The 13,998-nt window shown below is 54.1% G+C and overlaps 1 protein-coding gene across 7 annotated transcripts in view; it reads left to right on the plus strand.

The window, feature by feature from the left end:
* Window positions 1-13,998, plus strand: part of MYRF (myelin regulatory factor) — a 64,268-nt gene that overhangs the window by 21,847 nt on the left and 28,423 nt on the right. For 6 of the 7 annotated variants that reach the window (XM_054067973.1, XM_054067978.1, XM_054067977.1 and 3 more), the window contains exons 2-4: window positions 7,013-7,100; window positions 7,865-8,191; window positions 11,160-11,221. In XM_054067973.1, the coding sequence (XP_053923948.1) occupies window positions 7,013-7,100; window positions 7,865-8,191; window positions 11,160-11,221 (477 nt within the window). Of the gene's footprint in view, window positions 1-7,012; window positions 7,101-7,864; window positions 8,192-11,159; window positions 11,222-11,421; window positions 11,637-13,998 lie in introns of those variants that run through there. The other variant, XM_054067980.1, reaches the window with a different exon arrangement.

Consider the following 13,998-nt stretch of genomic DNA (forward strand, 5'->3'; position numbering starts at 1 on the left):
ATGGGGAATGTTTCTACCCCTCTGGGCAGCTCAGGGTTGGGCATGTGGAGTACTGGGGAGATGTTTCCACCCCTCTGTACGCTCTGGGAAGCTCAAGGTTGGGCACATGGAGTGATGGGGAGATGTTTCTGCCCCTCTGTACACTCTGGACAAGACCCATGTTGGGCACATGGAATGGTGGGGACATCATCTCGCTGTCCCTTTTGCAGAGACCTCTGTCCCCATGGCTGGAGCTTCCCAGCTGGCAGATGCGTAGCCCAGATCTCTGGGCAGGGACAGGATTTTGTGATGGCCTCTCATCATGTCACATTCCAGGCAGGGCAGGCATGGAAGAGATGCAGGAGCAGGCAGGGCTGTCACGTTGGGTGCTTTTCAGGCTTCAGCCAGGCTCTTGCTGATGGAGAAGCGGAGCTGGAGCTGAGCATCAGCCCTGCAGCTCCCCAGGCTTAGGCAGTGTTTGGTTAGGCAGCTGTGGCACGGATTCCTCGTGCTCGTGGCCAGGCCGGCAGCCAATCCGCCAGGGCCAAAGGATAAACAGAGGAGGAAGCAGAAGAGGGTGCTAAGCAGCGCAAGGCCCTGGGAATGTGCCGATGCGGCAGCCTGGCTGCCGATTGCACAACCCCTCGCGAGCGGCCACAGGAACATGCTCAGCGCCGTGCTGGGGCTCTGCACCTCACTGGGACACCAGCCACCCCGCTTCCAAACTTCATAGATGATGCTATGGCATCCAAGGTCATAGCTGGTGGGATTTGATGCCCAGCAGCATTTGCTGAGGGTGGGTGCGTTGGTCCTCCTCAGCCCTGTATCCCACCAACACTCAGCATTCGTCCCAGTGCATGCTGGAGAGCCACTGGAAGAGGGAATGCTGCACTTTGCCATATGGGACCATCAGCCAGGAGCTCCTGGGGTCTCCTGCTGCTGTTCCACCTGCTGGATATTTTGTTATTGCCTCCCTGTTCAGCAGTAGTTTTGTCTGCAGGGTGCTCTGTGCCTCGGTTTCCCCTCCAGGGAGAGCACTAAGTGGAGCTCTTTGGGCAGGGGGATATGTTTTCCTGGTTGCAGTGACCAGCTGGAGGACTGTCCCAAAAGCTATGTGCTCTCCAGCCACCTGCACTGAGGGACCTGGGGCTGTTTAGTCTGGAGAAGAGAAGGCTGAAGGGAGACTTCATCGCTCTCTGCAGCTCCCAGAGGAGGGTGAGGTGGATGCTGGGCTCTTCTCCCAAGTGACAGGATGTGGCCTCAAGTTGCACGAGGGGAGGTTTAGATTGGATATTGGGAACAGTTTCTTTACTGAAAGAGTGGTGAAGTGCTGGAAGAGGCTGCCCAGGGCAGTGGTGGAGTCTCCATTCCTGGAGCAGTTCAACAAATGCATAGACATGGCTTTTTGGGACATGGTTTATTCTGCACAGTAGGGTTGGGCTGATGATTGGACTGGATGAGCTTAGCGGCCTTTTCCAACCCTAATGATTCTGTGATTGTATGTCCACAAGCCTCCTCTCTCTGCTGTGCTGTGTCTGATGGCTCCCCACTCTGCTGTAGATGAGAAAGAGTCACCTGCCCTTTGCACCAGGTTCCAGGTGAAGGTTTGTACACAGAGAGCTGATGGACCTGGTCTGTCTGTGGGTCAAGGACTTCAAAGCAAGCTCCCTCGCCTGGCTGTGCTGCACACCAGGCACTGCCCAGCGCGTCACTTGATCCTCATGCAGCACATGCTTTTGGCTCCTCCAAACCCTGGAACCACAGATGCTTGTCCCCATCCCAGCTGTGCTGGCAGTGGGGCAGGAGGCTTGGCTGCTGTGGTGCTCCTTGTCCTGTCTGAAGGGAACACGGGACAGTGCTAAGCTGGTGACATCTACCGCTCTTCAAGCAAGTGTTGTGGAGAAACAAGTCTGACTGTCACAGGGAGGATATGAAGCTGTTGGAGCAAGTCCAGAGGAGACCACAGAGATGATGTGAGAGCTGGAGCACCTCCCATATGAGGCCAGGCTGGGAGATTTGGCCTTGTTCAGCCTGGAGAAGAGAAGGCTGTGGGGAGACCCTAGAGCAGCTTCCAGGACTGAAAGGGGCTCCAGGAAAGCTGGGGAGGGGCTCTTGATCAGGGAGTGCAGGGACAGGACGAGAGGAACGGTTTTGAGCTGAAAGAGGAGAGATGGAGCTGAGATCTTGGGGAGAAATGTTTTGCTGTGAGGGTGGGGAGGCGCTGGCCCAGGTTGCCCAGAGCAGTGGTGGCTGCCTCATCCCTGGAGGTGTTGAAGGCCAGGTTGGATGGGGCTTGGAGCCCCTGATCCAGTGGGAGGTGTCCCTGCCTATGGCAGGTGCTGGAACTGGATGGGCTTTGAGCTCCGTTCCAACCCAAGCCATTCCATGAGTCTGACTGTCAGAGCAGCCATCACTTGTACCTGTCCATTTTGGGAACCAGGCAGGGATGAGATGGCATGGACTGGAGATGTGGGGCACACTTACCAGGGTCTCTGGTTTTCCGTTCCTCTTAGCTGCAGACCTCTTCTCACCAGCTTTTGGAACATGGTGCTTCATTTCTAATTCCAACCCCTAGTGCATCCCTGAAACCCAGAACAAAAATTCACCCCCACGTTTGTGGCTTCAGTGCCACAGGGAGGCTCTGGGCTTGGCACAACCTCTCCTCTTCCTCCTCATCCCTGGTGTCCCCCCACTCTTTGCTGATGTTCCCCAGCCCCTGTGAACCGTTAACCTCATTGTCATCTCCAGCTTCTCACATCTGGTTCTTGTTAGCGGATCCCAGGATGAAGTTCTTCAGCTCTTTGCCTTCCTCCCACCCCCAGGTGACCCAGGCAGGATTATGGGTGATTAGAAGACAGGCAACAGAGCAAGAGTAGGTGGGGGAGGGCCTGTTATAAATAGAAATACCATAAACTTATCAGCCTATCACTCGAGGTAAATTCTGCTTTTAATCTCTCAGACCTGTAAATATGACGACTCGTGGGGGCCAGTTGCCGTTAACTCTTTCCTATCTCTCATGGGATGCCGCAGAGCACGTGGAAATGGGACAGGGAGCAAGTTCTTAAGCTGGATGTCCCCAGGAGGGACAAACTAGGGCACCCCCAGAACCATGGGAGCAGGGGAGGGAGAAGACAGCAGCACGGGAAGCACCTCTGTTTGGATGGCGATCGCGTTTGAAGGTTTGGAGAAGGCAGAGAAAACCAGTCCAAACATTGGGATTCCTGACATTCTCACACGTACGGGGGCCTCTGCTCACCCGGCTCTGCTCGCAAGGAGGGTGCTGTGGGTTTAACATCTTGTTCTTCAGGCAAAGTTTAGTTTTGGAGGATCTGCTCATCTCTTTTGTGAGGGAAGAGGTAGAAAGCAGAGCAGATGGAGAGGTGACATGGTGTGAGAGTGGGGTGGCAATGCAGGGGCCAAGAGGAGGACAGGACATAGGGACCTGATGGGTTTGGAGGTTTCTTTGCAGCAGCACTGACTGAAGGAGTTGTGAAATAGTTTGTCCTGGAAGAGTTTGCCCTGAGGAGTCTCTGTGTTTGTCCAGGGAGGTCATTGTGTTAGAAGTGGCTGAAGGACTTGGTCTTGGTGTCCGCCTGCCCTGGGATGCTCGTTGTACACTGAGCATTAATAAACTGGTTTGCAAGACAGAGCTCTTCTGGCAGCTCTGCAGGTGCTGTATCATCTCTCCGGGGTTGTTGCTCTGGGATGGAAGGCAGGATTCATCCTGCTGAGATTTGGGGACATCGAAGGGGTTACTGGTGACAAGAGCTCTTCCATACTCTTTGGAGTGGTGGAAAGGCAGGGCCATAGACAGGAGATGTGATGGTTTGCTGCAGTTCTTCCCACCATGAGAGGGTGAATCGTGGTGGCAGAGCTTCGCTGGGCTCCTCTATCTCTCTTTTGCTGGGACAAGGAGAGCCTGTGGGAGTCTGTCTCGTGCACAGCTGTGTGGGTGTTGAGCTTCCCAAGATCCCTCCTCGATGGCTTCCTCCTAATCCCCACTTTGGAGGGGGAGGGAGCATTGTTAGCGTCCTTAGGAGCTTGTGACTCTATGGAGAAGTATTAGCTTTTAATTAATCACCTAAGCTGGCTTTTGGTGACAGCCCAGCCTGTGTGGAAGCTACAGACGGTGGGACATTCCTTGGGCAGGCTTGCGAGACCCACTGCCTTGACATCCCCATTTCACCCTGCTTGGTGCCAAGTACCCGTCTCCAAGCAGAGGAATGTCCTTTATTTTCGGTGGGCAGCCCCTTCCCATCGCACATGCGCAGCCAGACCCCACCACGGTTGTTATCACCTCTCAACTCCACAGCAGCCCAGCAGACACACCCCTCACATCACGGTGCTTATCTCACCTTTCGCATGGGACTCAGCTTCTGAAGGTGACTTTTAAGACAAGGGAGCAGAGAAACGGGAAAGCCTAGGACACCGCTCTCTCTTGAGGGCCTCCTGTCCTTTCTGGATATGTTCTGGGCTCCTCTTCCACCATGGAGAAGCTCCTGGAGTTTATAGGTATGAGGGAAACCCACTGGGGTCAGATCTTTCTTGCATGGGCTGAGTAGGTTGTGGAAAGGCAGCAAAAGTGGTCAAGTGTCTCTTTTGCTTCTTTGAATCTGGGTCCCAACCCAGGAACGTGGGATGAAGACAAGTTTTCTGATACTTCTCGTGATGTTTGCCAAAGACATCATGTGATTTATAGCACAGCCTCTTTGTCCAGGGAGGAGGCAGCAGAGATAGGGGCAGTGCTCACCCCCAGCGGAAGGGTTTCAGCCCATGTTAAGGGGTCACGGCAGCTGAGGAGTGGCTGCTTGTAGAGCAGGTAGCTTGGTGGAGCCATGAGTGATGAAGTGTTGGGAGCAGGTGAAAGCTGAAGTCCTTGGAGATGAGTGAGGGACACAAGCACCTATGGTACTGGCCATCCATGAGCTCTTCCAGTCAGCTGTAACTTGAAGCAGGACAATGGCATGGTTGCTACCACATCATTTGCAACTTAAGGAGAAGATGTAGCTGCCATGAAGGAGTGCCCCCTTGCTGCCCTCGAGTCTGCAACTATATCAGAATCACAGAATAGTTTGGGTTGAAAGGGACCTCAAAGCCCATCCAGGCCCACCCCCTGCCATGGACACAATCATCTCTGGTTGCTCCAAGCTCCAAGCCCCATCCAACCTGGTCTGGAACACCTCCAGGGATGCGACAGCCACCACTGATCTGGGCAACCTTTCCACCCTCAGAGCAAAACAGTTCTCCCCAAGATCTCATCTCAGTCTTCCCTCTTTCAGTTTCAAACCCTTCCCCTTGTCCTGTCCCTGCACTCCCTGATCCAGAGCCCCTCCCCAGCTTTCCTGGAGCCCCTTTCGGTCCTGGAAGCTGCTCTAAGCTCTCCCCACAGCCTTCTCTTCTCCACCCTGAACAACCCAAACTCTCTCAGCCTGGCCTTGGACAGGAGGTGCTCCAGCCCTTGGATCATCTCTGTGGCCTCATCTGCACTCGCTCCAACAGCTCCATGTCCTCCCTGTGCTGAGGACTCCAGAACAGCGTGGTTGCTCCCGCATCACTCTGACTGCAGGAGAGGATGTGGTTGCCAAAAAGGACTACCCTTGTGCTGCCCTGGGTTTTGCAACTATATGAGCAAGGTGCTGGTGCAGCTCAGGACCTCAGGTTCTGCCTGCCCTGTCCTCTTCTCACCACGATCTTAGCCTGGCAGCAGCATCGCATCTCCCTGCTCCAGATGCCTCCTTTCATAGCAAGAATTTGCATGGAAGAGCATCATCACCTTCTTCTCCAGGTCCTGGGCTCTGCCTGGAGCCCAGGGTGCACGAAGGGTGAGGTGTCTCACAAGTGAACGGCTCCCCAGGTTTTTTCCTCTCTCACCAGGGTTACTAAGGGAGAGATCCCTCCGTCCACACCCACACTATGTCCGTTTGGCAGAATTCCTGGCTGGATTTATTTCTGCCGATTTGCTTGTCTTGGTATGAAAGGGATTTGCCAAGGGGAGAGCCGCCATTGGCCAAGGACGGGCTGAAACCCCCCAGGCTGGGCTTTGCGGTTCAGTGGGTGACCTTTCCCCGGCACAAGGTCTGCAGGGAGAAGTAAGGGTTAGGTCTTCTTCTGGCTGAGGGATGTGAGCACTTTAATGTGGAGCCACAGGGCCTTTCAGGAAAGGACATCTTCGTTATCTGAGCTCAGGGAGGTGGGGGGAGCTGGGTCTTCCACTTTCTTGGCAGTGGCTTTGGCACTGAGGGCTGGCACCAACCCCAGAGGGCTGGAGACTCCCACTTCAGAGAGACAGATAAAGGAAGCACTTTCTGTCAACAAAACCCAGCTTCCCCAGAACAGGAGAGGGGGGAGGAGGAGCTCTCCAGGAGAAAGGAGAGGGAAGTCCACCGCTTGCCTGGTGGGAGAGGAGAAGCTCCTGCAGGGTCAGGAGCTGATCAGAGCTGTCATGGCAGCGGTGGAAAAACTCCAGTGCCTTCTGCAAAGTAGAGGCAAGGGTCTAAAGGGAAGCAACCAGCTTTCCCAGAGCACATGCTTACGGCCCTGCCTCTCCAGGGACCGCTCTCTCCAGTGGCCACCATCATCCCCAGCAAGGCCAGCAGCTCTTGCGGCTTCACTGACCAAGCTGTTGCAGGCCACATCAGTGCCAAGTTGGTGGTGGTTGGGGAAGACCTGGCTCTTGTGCTCTGTGGAGCCACGTGTCTCACATAGCTCAGGCCTGACTCAATGATCTCCCTTCTCCCACATGTCCTGAGCCTGGCTCTAGGAAGCCCGTGTGTCCCACAGCCTGAGTGGGGCTCGCAAATTGCTGTAGGTGAACCCCACCCCTGTGTCCAACATTGTAAGTGGTGTCACCACCCTGTCTTGTCCCACACACTCTCTCTCTGTCTGGTTCTACACTGGGATGCAGATGGATATGGTGGTCTTCTCAGATCAGTTTCTTGACTCTACAAAGGTCTGGTGGTGTTTCTGATCTGCAAAACAAGGACCCTTCATGTCCTTCTCATGGTTCATGTTTCCATCTCCTCTCCCCTCCCAGGCCATGACATTAATGGTGCTCTGGAACCATCTAACATCGACACCAGCATCCTGGAAGAGTACATCAGCAAGGAGGACTCACCAGATATGTAAGTGCTTCCTTTGCTCCGTGTTTGCTGTTGGTTTCTGTGGAGAGATGTTGAGCAATTTCCAGCCCTGCAGTTCAAGGAATCACTTGAAAACCCCTGTGCATCCTGGCTGTGTCTCTGTCCCTTCTGGAACCCTCCTTTACTCATTTCCAGTTCTTACTCCTGTCTCTTCCTGGCTTCTTGCCTTTGGACTTCCCCAGTCTCTTCTGTCCACTCTCTTTCTTCTCCTGAGGGCACAACAAAGGACTTCAATAGGAAAGCGAGCATCAGGGGCTTGGTGGGAAGGATTCAATCCCCAACACCAACATGAGCGTGGAGGAGGGAAGTGTGCACCAACCTTGGCAAAGAGGCGGGGAACAGACCTGGAGAGCAGTCAGGGTGGTCTGGGCCACAGGGTGGGAGCAGAATCTTTGAGACTGACGTAACAAAAGAGCTTCTCTGTCCTACTCTGGAAGCTGAGGTGTGGTGAGAAGATCTTGCTGTCTTTTCAAGCTTTGAGGTCGCTGTCCTGGGTGCTTCTGGCCTTTACAAGTGTTTTTTTACACCCGTGGGGTTGCATCAGTCCTACCATCCCAGGTGACCGAGCTGGCTCGTTGTACGCTCCTGCTGGTGCCACCACAATGCTGCCTGTTCTTCTGCTTCCTGAGTGCCCTGGAGAACTGAGTGGTTCCATCCTCATTGCTGCATGGCTGGGGAGGACAGGGGTTGGCAGAAAGTACCATCTACCTGTCCCTCCGCTGAGGTTGTCCCCTTCTTTCTCCCAGCTGTTTCCCTGACATCCCTGCTTCAACCAGCTATGCACACCCCCAGCCCTCCAGCTCAACCACCGTCAACGCGCCTCTTGCCAGCTCCATCACCAATGTGACCAACCCTGCTTCCAGCAGTTCCCTTCACCTTCCTCCCCCGGGCAGCCAGATCCCAATTCGTCATGGTCCTCTTCTGGCCAATCCTTGTGGACCCAGCTACGGTGCTCACCTCAACTGCAATAACAACAATGGCATGGTGGTGCCCAAGGGCTACCTTGGTGGCCACTGCCTAAGCAGCGTGGTCCCTCCAATCAAATCAGAGCCCAAGGCCTCCTATGCACCTGGGTAAGTGGGGTTGGGGTGGCAGAACAAGGGCGAATGGTGGGACAAGTGCTCCTCCAGGTTGGTGGGGCTGGCGTAGTTTGTCCCACAGTGCTTTAACTGCTGGCAGTGCTGATCATGTATGAAGCCCTTGCTTCAGAGAGAGATGGTTTTTAACAAGTGGAGGTCCTGAAGCTTCTTGAAAGGTTGTTTGATAGATGTGTGCTCTTCGCACTGGGTCACCAGGAAATCCGTCCTGAACAGCTACAAGGGTGTGATGGGAGAACATTGTAGCCTTGTATTTTTTTTAAGAAGGAAGAACAAGACAAGATTCAGTCTCCAGGATGTTCCCATGACTGTCCCGGGGGAAGATGCTGACTAAACTGGGCAGTGAGGTGTGCTTCTCTTGGCATGATGTTGTAGGTACTCCACTCAAGTGAAGAAAAAGGTGGTATCTGAGCTGGATTTGTACTCCTTTGCGGTGAGCTCTGGTGGAAGGGAAGAGGATGACCAGATTTTAGTACTGCTGATGGACTCAACTGAACAATTAGTCCTGGGAGCAGGAAAGATATGGTTCCTGCTCCCTGGGGCGGCCTCGCGCGGGATAGGCAGGAAGGGAACAACCTTGGCAGGCTGGCAGAGCACAGTGACATGGCAGCTGCCATCTGCAGTGGCCAAAGGGTCCAGGCAGAGACCATCTTAGTAGGGAGCACTTCGGCAAACATGGGACGCTGAGAGGGAATGGGCCTGGTGTGGTGTCTGTGGTAGGAGCTGGCATGAGAGAGGAGCTGGCACAGTTAAAGCTTTACTGTCTCGAGACCCGAAAGGGAAGAACGTGGTGGATGAGAAGCTTGACTTGAGCCGGCAACGTGCACTTACAGCTCAGAAACCACCTGTGTCTGGGCTGCATCCAGAGCAGGGGGTGGAACTGGATGGTTCTATGAACATGGCCGATCCCTTCCTCCTCAAGCATCCCCTCTGGTCCACGCTGTCAGAGTGAAACAAGAAGATGATCTGAAGTTGGACAGATGAAAATCAAAGTGTGCAGCAGCACATTCAGCAGCAGGAGGCCTTGACGGTTGGTAACAGTCATACCACGAGGAGCTGTGCTGTGGTCCAGCCTTTCTCTGTAGCACAAGCAATGGGTGGCCCTGATGTGGTCTGCACAAAGCCAAGCTTTGTGCATTCTCCAGTGGTGGTAAGGGATAAGGAGGCCAGAATGGCCCCAGACTGCTCATCTCTGCAAGCCCCTGTCTGGCTTTTCTCCCTCTGCCTTGTGCCCTCTAGTGTTCCCAGCAAGTACGGCATAGCCATTCCCAGATTTGGGGGCCTCCAGGCACACTGAACCAATGATTCAGCCATAAACAGCTCCATGGGGATGACGTTGGCCCTTTGGCTGAACTTGGAAAGATCTTCCAGAAGAGGCAAGCTACAGCTTGCCCTGTGGAGAAGAAGTTGGGGTGCTCATTGATGAGAAGCTTGCCATGAGCTGGCAACGTGCACTTGCAGCCCAGAAACCACCCATGTCCTGGGCTGCATCCAGAGCAGTGGGACCAGAAGGGAGGGAAGGGATTCTGCCCCTCTGCTCTGCGAGACCCACCTGGAGCCCTCAGTCCAGTTCTGGAAACCCCAGCGTAAGAAGGATCTGGAACAGGTCCAGAGGAGGCCACGGAGATGATGTGGGGGCTGGAGCACCTCCTGTGTGAGGACAGGCTGGGAGAGTTGGTGTTGTTCAGCCTGGAGAAGAGAAGGCCTGGAGAAGGGAGACCTTAGAGCAGCTTCTAGGACTGAAAGGGCCTCCAGGAAAGCTGGAGAGGGACTTTTTACAAGGGCCTGGAGTGATAGGATGAAGGAGGGTGGCTGTAAATTGGAAGGGAGAAGATTTAGATTGGACATGAGGAAGAAATTCTTCACAATGAGGGTGGGGAGGCCCTGGTCCAGGTTGCCCAGAGCAGTGGTGGCTGCCCCATCCCTGGAGGGGTTGAAGGTCAGGTTGGATGTATGATCGAGTGGGAAGTGTCCCTGCCCATGGTAGGAGGTTGGAGTTAGGTCATGCTTAAGGTCCCTTCCAACCCAAACCATTCTGTGATTCTATGATAAGCAAAATCTCCTTTGGTGGCAGCATTTCTTCAGCATCACAGGATACCTTTTCCCCATTGTATCACGCTTTTCCCATAGGAACAACGTCTTACGTGTTGGATACCAACAAACCCTTCCCATGTAGTGGGGATGTTCACACTATCTCCCTGACCTGTGGGTCTGCTGGAGAAGGCAGCTGAGAACTCCCTTTTTATTCAGTTGCATTTTGCAGTTGGGGCCAAATCCTGCTCACGTTGATGCTGGAGTAGAGCCAGGGTGATACAGCCAGTAGTTGTGGTGGTGCTCAGGTTTGTATCAGGCAAACTCCATCCTGTCGGCTTCCCAGCCTTTGCTTGTGGGCGGCAGGTCCCAGCCAGCTTCCCCTGAGCCTCCCATTCACTGGTGGTGAAGTACATGGTCTTCCTGGAGATGGAGTACATTTCTGTTTGGGTTCTTTTAACTTGAGGTCCACCAAATTGCTCCAAGTTGCACCAGGACAGGTTCAGGTTAGCCATCAGGAAAAATTTCTTCACCACAAGTATTCTCAGACACTGGCAGAGGGCTGAGAGGTGGAGTCCCCATCACTGGGGGGGTTAAAAGCCGGGCAGATGAGGTGCGGTGCGATCTGGCTTAGTAGTGGACAGACATGGTTGGACTTGATGATCTAAAAGTCTTTTCCAACCAAATGATTCTATTCTATTTTATTCTATGATTGTCCCCGGTCCAGGGAACTTCTGTGAGGAGCAGTGACAGCTATGGCTGAGCTGGACACACTGGTGGCAGGGATCTTCTCCGAGCGCAGCTGGGAATTCCACCTGGAGCCTGGAGGTTGCTTTGCTCAACCTGAACCTACTGGTTGTGCTGGAAGTTGGGTTAAAATGACTTTCTCTTCTCTTTTCCTGTTGCTTTGCAGCACTTTACCCGACTCTCCCCCGGACTCAGGATCGGAAGCCTATTCCCCTCAGCAGGTGAATGGTAAGTGCTCAAAAGAGAGCAAAAAGGGGGGGAAAAATCATAATCCAAAGCCAACATCCTCCCCCTCTTTGTTCTGGGAAAGTGGTTGGCTCTGAAATCTTTATCAGACGGGAGAAAACAGGCGGCTGCAATACGTGGGGAGATTATCAGTTAGTAAATATCCCTCGACTTTCGCCTATTGTTCTGCTCCAGGGGGGAGAACGAGCGAGGGAACGGGAGCGAAGGCAAGGTGGGAATCCACTTGCCACGGGGAGCGAGTGGCAGTGGGATTTGTCTCCACCACAGGGTGGGATGTGGAGCTTTGGAGCCTCCTTGTCCTGCCCTCTGCCGCTGGGGAGCCAAAGGCGAGGAGTGTGAGTGCGTCCCTGCAATGGAGACCTTCTTGGGGAGACAGATATGAATCCACCATTCAGCAGTAAGTTCCGTCCCAGCCTTTTCCTCCCTTCCAGTGTGACTAGCTGGTCCTGGGGGGCTTTGCTCCCCCTCCAGAGTGGGCTGGGTCCTCCTTGGCGCAGGCATGGGCACTGCCAAGCCCTCCCAGCTCCCCTCGGCGAAGCCACCAAGGTGAAGGTTCCTCTGGTGATCTTCACTGCTCTTTGGTGGAAGAAACTTCGGTGAGGAAGGAAGGTTGCTTCTGGTCTCCCTTCCCCCTCAGCAGCAGCACCCTCTTCCCCAGGCCCCAGCCCAGTCCCACCAGGAACAGCGCCTGCTCTTTTTTTTTCTGATGGAAGAGGTCAAGAGTTCTGTTTATCTTGCTAAAAAAAATCCCTGGAATTCCTCCTGGCCCTTCCTTAAATATAACAAAGAGGCCAGGTTGCTCACCACAGGGAGAGCTGCTTCGACGGGCTGGCAGAGCAGCAGCACCTCTGCTTGGGGAGGAGAGGACGTTCTGGAGAGCACCCGCAAAGCAGTTCCTTCCTTGCAAGGGAAGGGTCAGATTCCCAGACCTGTTTTTTCCCTGGATCTGAGAGCACGGAGCCTAGCTCCTGTGTCTGGCAAATGCATCGCCCGCTGCCCCCACCCTGGTTAGAAGCCTGTAGGAATTGCGATGTTCTCTGGTGGTGCTCAGGTTCATACGGGTCACGAGGCAGAATCCATCCCATGGGCTTCCCAGCTTTTGCTTTTGGGCAGCAGATCCCAGGTCTGCTGGGAAGGTGAAGATGCAGTGTCTGCTGTGAGGGCATGTTCTCATGCATGAGTTGTCCCTTGAGAGCTGCACAAGGTCTCTCCAAGCCACCAGTGCTGAGGCTGACCATGCTGCAGGGTCAGGATGTTCACTTTTAGGATGTTGTCAAGACGCATTCCTTGCAGTGTTCCACAGGGGAGGACTCAAGGCTCCTCTCCCATACCCAAAGCTGCTGTCCTTCTGTGTGTGCTTGATTGCTCTGGGACTGTTGGAAGCTGTGTCGTTCAGCTGAGTTGAGCAGTAGCCAAAGCTGCCTGGCAGGTTGTGTTGTTGAGCTGTCCTGGTCTTTGCTCTGAGTTCCGTGGGTGGAAGCTGTCAGGATGGCAGGAGCAGAGCTGGGCAGGGGGGTTGTCGTGCCCGGTACCATCACTACCCAGCTGAAAAGCAGAGAGATCCTCTGTCCCAGGGATGTCACCAGCCAGCCCCAGGCACTGCATGAAAGCAAGGCTGCTCTTCAGTCCTGAACTCCCGACTTCTCAGGATGGAGACCTGCCCTCCTCCCTGGAGCCGCAGTGCTTGACTAGGCTGACCCTGAGACAGCTCTACAAGGAGCTCCCAGGAGCAGGACCCTGCTGGTGGACATAGGCAGAGGAATCCACTTTGATGTGTGCTGGAAAAGGGCACTGAGAGATCTTGGTGGGCAGCAGAAAGCCTTTGGAGGAAGCAGACCAGGTGGAAGCAGCCCTGCCCTGTAGCTCTCTGTAGAAGGGCTCTGCCTAAATACATTTTGCTTTTCTAGACCTTGCAATGGGAGGAGTTTTCTAATTCCTGGTCGACTGCTCTGACTTCATTAGTCAGCCGGTAACTGGTTGTTCTGAGACCAAAGTCCATCCAGACCAGTGACTCAAGGCTGGCTGGTGGCACCGGCTTAGGAGAGCAGCCTGGCAAAGCCCTTCCCTAGTGTCCCTGTGTGCGTCTCCATGGTCTGTAACAGGCTTGCTAGTCCTCGGATGCATTTTCCCCAACCTTGGTGCTTAGCTTTATCAGATTTGACGGTTGGACTGATCTTGGAGGTCATTTCCAACCTCAATGATTTTATGATTTCCACAGCAGGCTGCGGAGAAGCTTTGTTTTGCACTTAAAACATGTGCAAAGTTACTGTCCCTTCCCACCCCTCAGTTTCCTCATATCGCAGAGCCAAATGCCCCAGGAGTCAGTCCTGTGTTTCTGCAGGGACCTTGGTGGGGGCACCTGTAGGTGCAAGCTAATGCAGACACACCTCCAGCCATTAGGCAAAGGTTAGGAAAACAGCTGAGCTTTGTCCTGTTGGAAGAAAGGTTGGTGGAGGTTTTGTGGGGCTGGTGAGCAGCGGGGACATTTCCCACCATCAGGCAAAGCTCCTGTTCTGAGGAAGCGGCTCAGCTGCATGTTTTGTGACTACCTGAGCCTTTCAGTTCCAGTTTCTCTCAGGTGATGTCTTTCAGCTGGGCATCTGCATCTGCCTTGCTACCGAGTTTTGACTGAAACCCAGCAGAGCTGCCTGTTAATGCCTCAGTTTCAATTTTCAATGCCCTCTTCTACATTTGGGCTCTTGATCAGGGAGTGCAGGGATGGGACATGGGGAACGGTTTGGAGCTGAAAGAGGGGAGAT

Source organism: Cuculus canorus, chromosome 5, assembly GCF_017976375.1.
Source record: "Cuculus canorus isolate bCucCan1 chromosome 5, bCucCan1.pri, whole genome shotgun sequence".
Taxonomy (NCBI): Eukaryota; Metazoa; Chordata; class Aves; order Cuculiformes; family Cuculidae; genus Cuculus; species Cuculus canorus.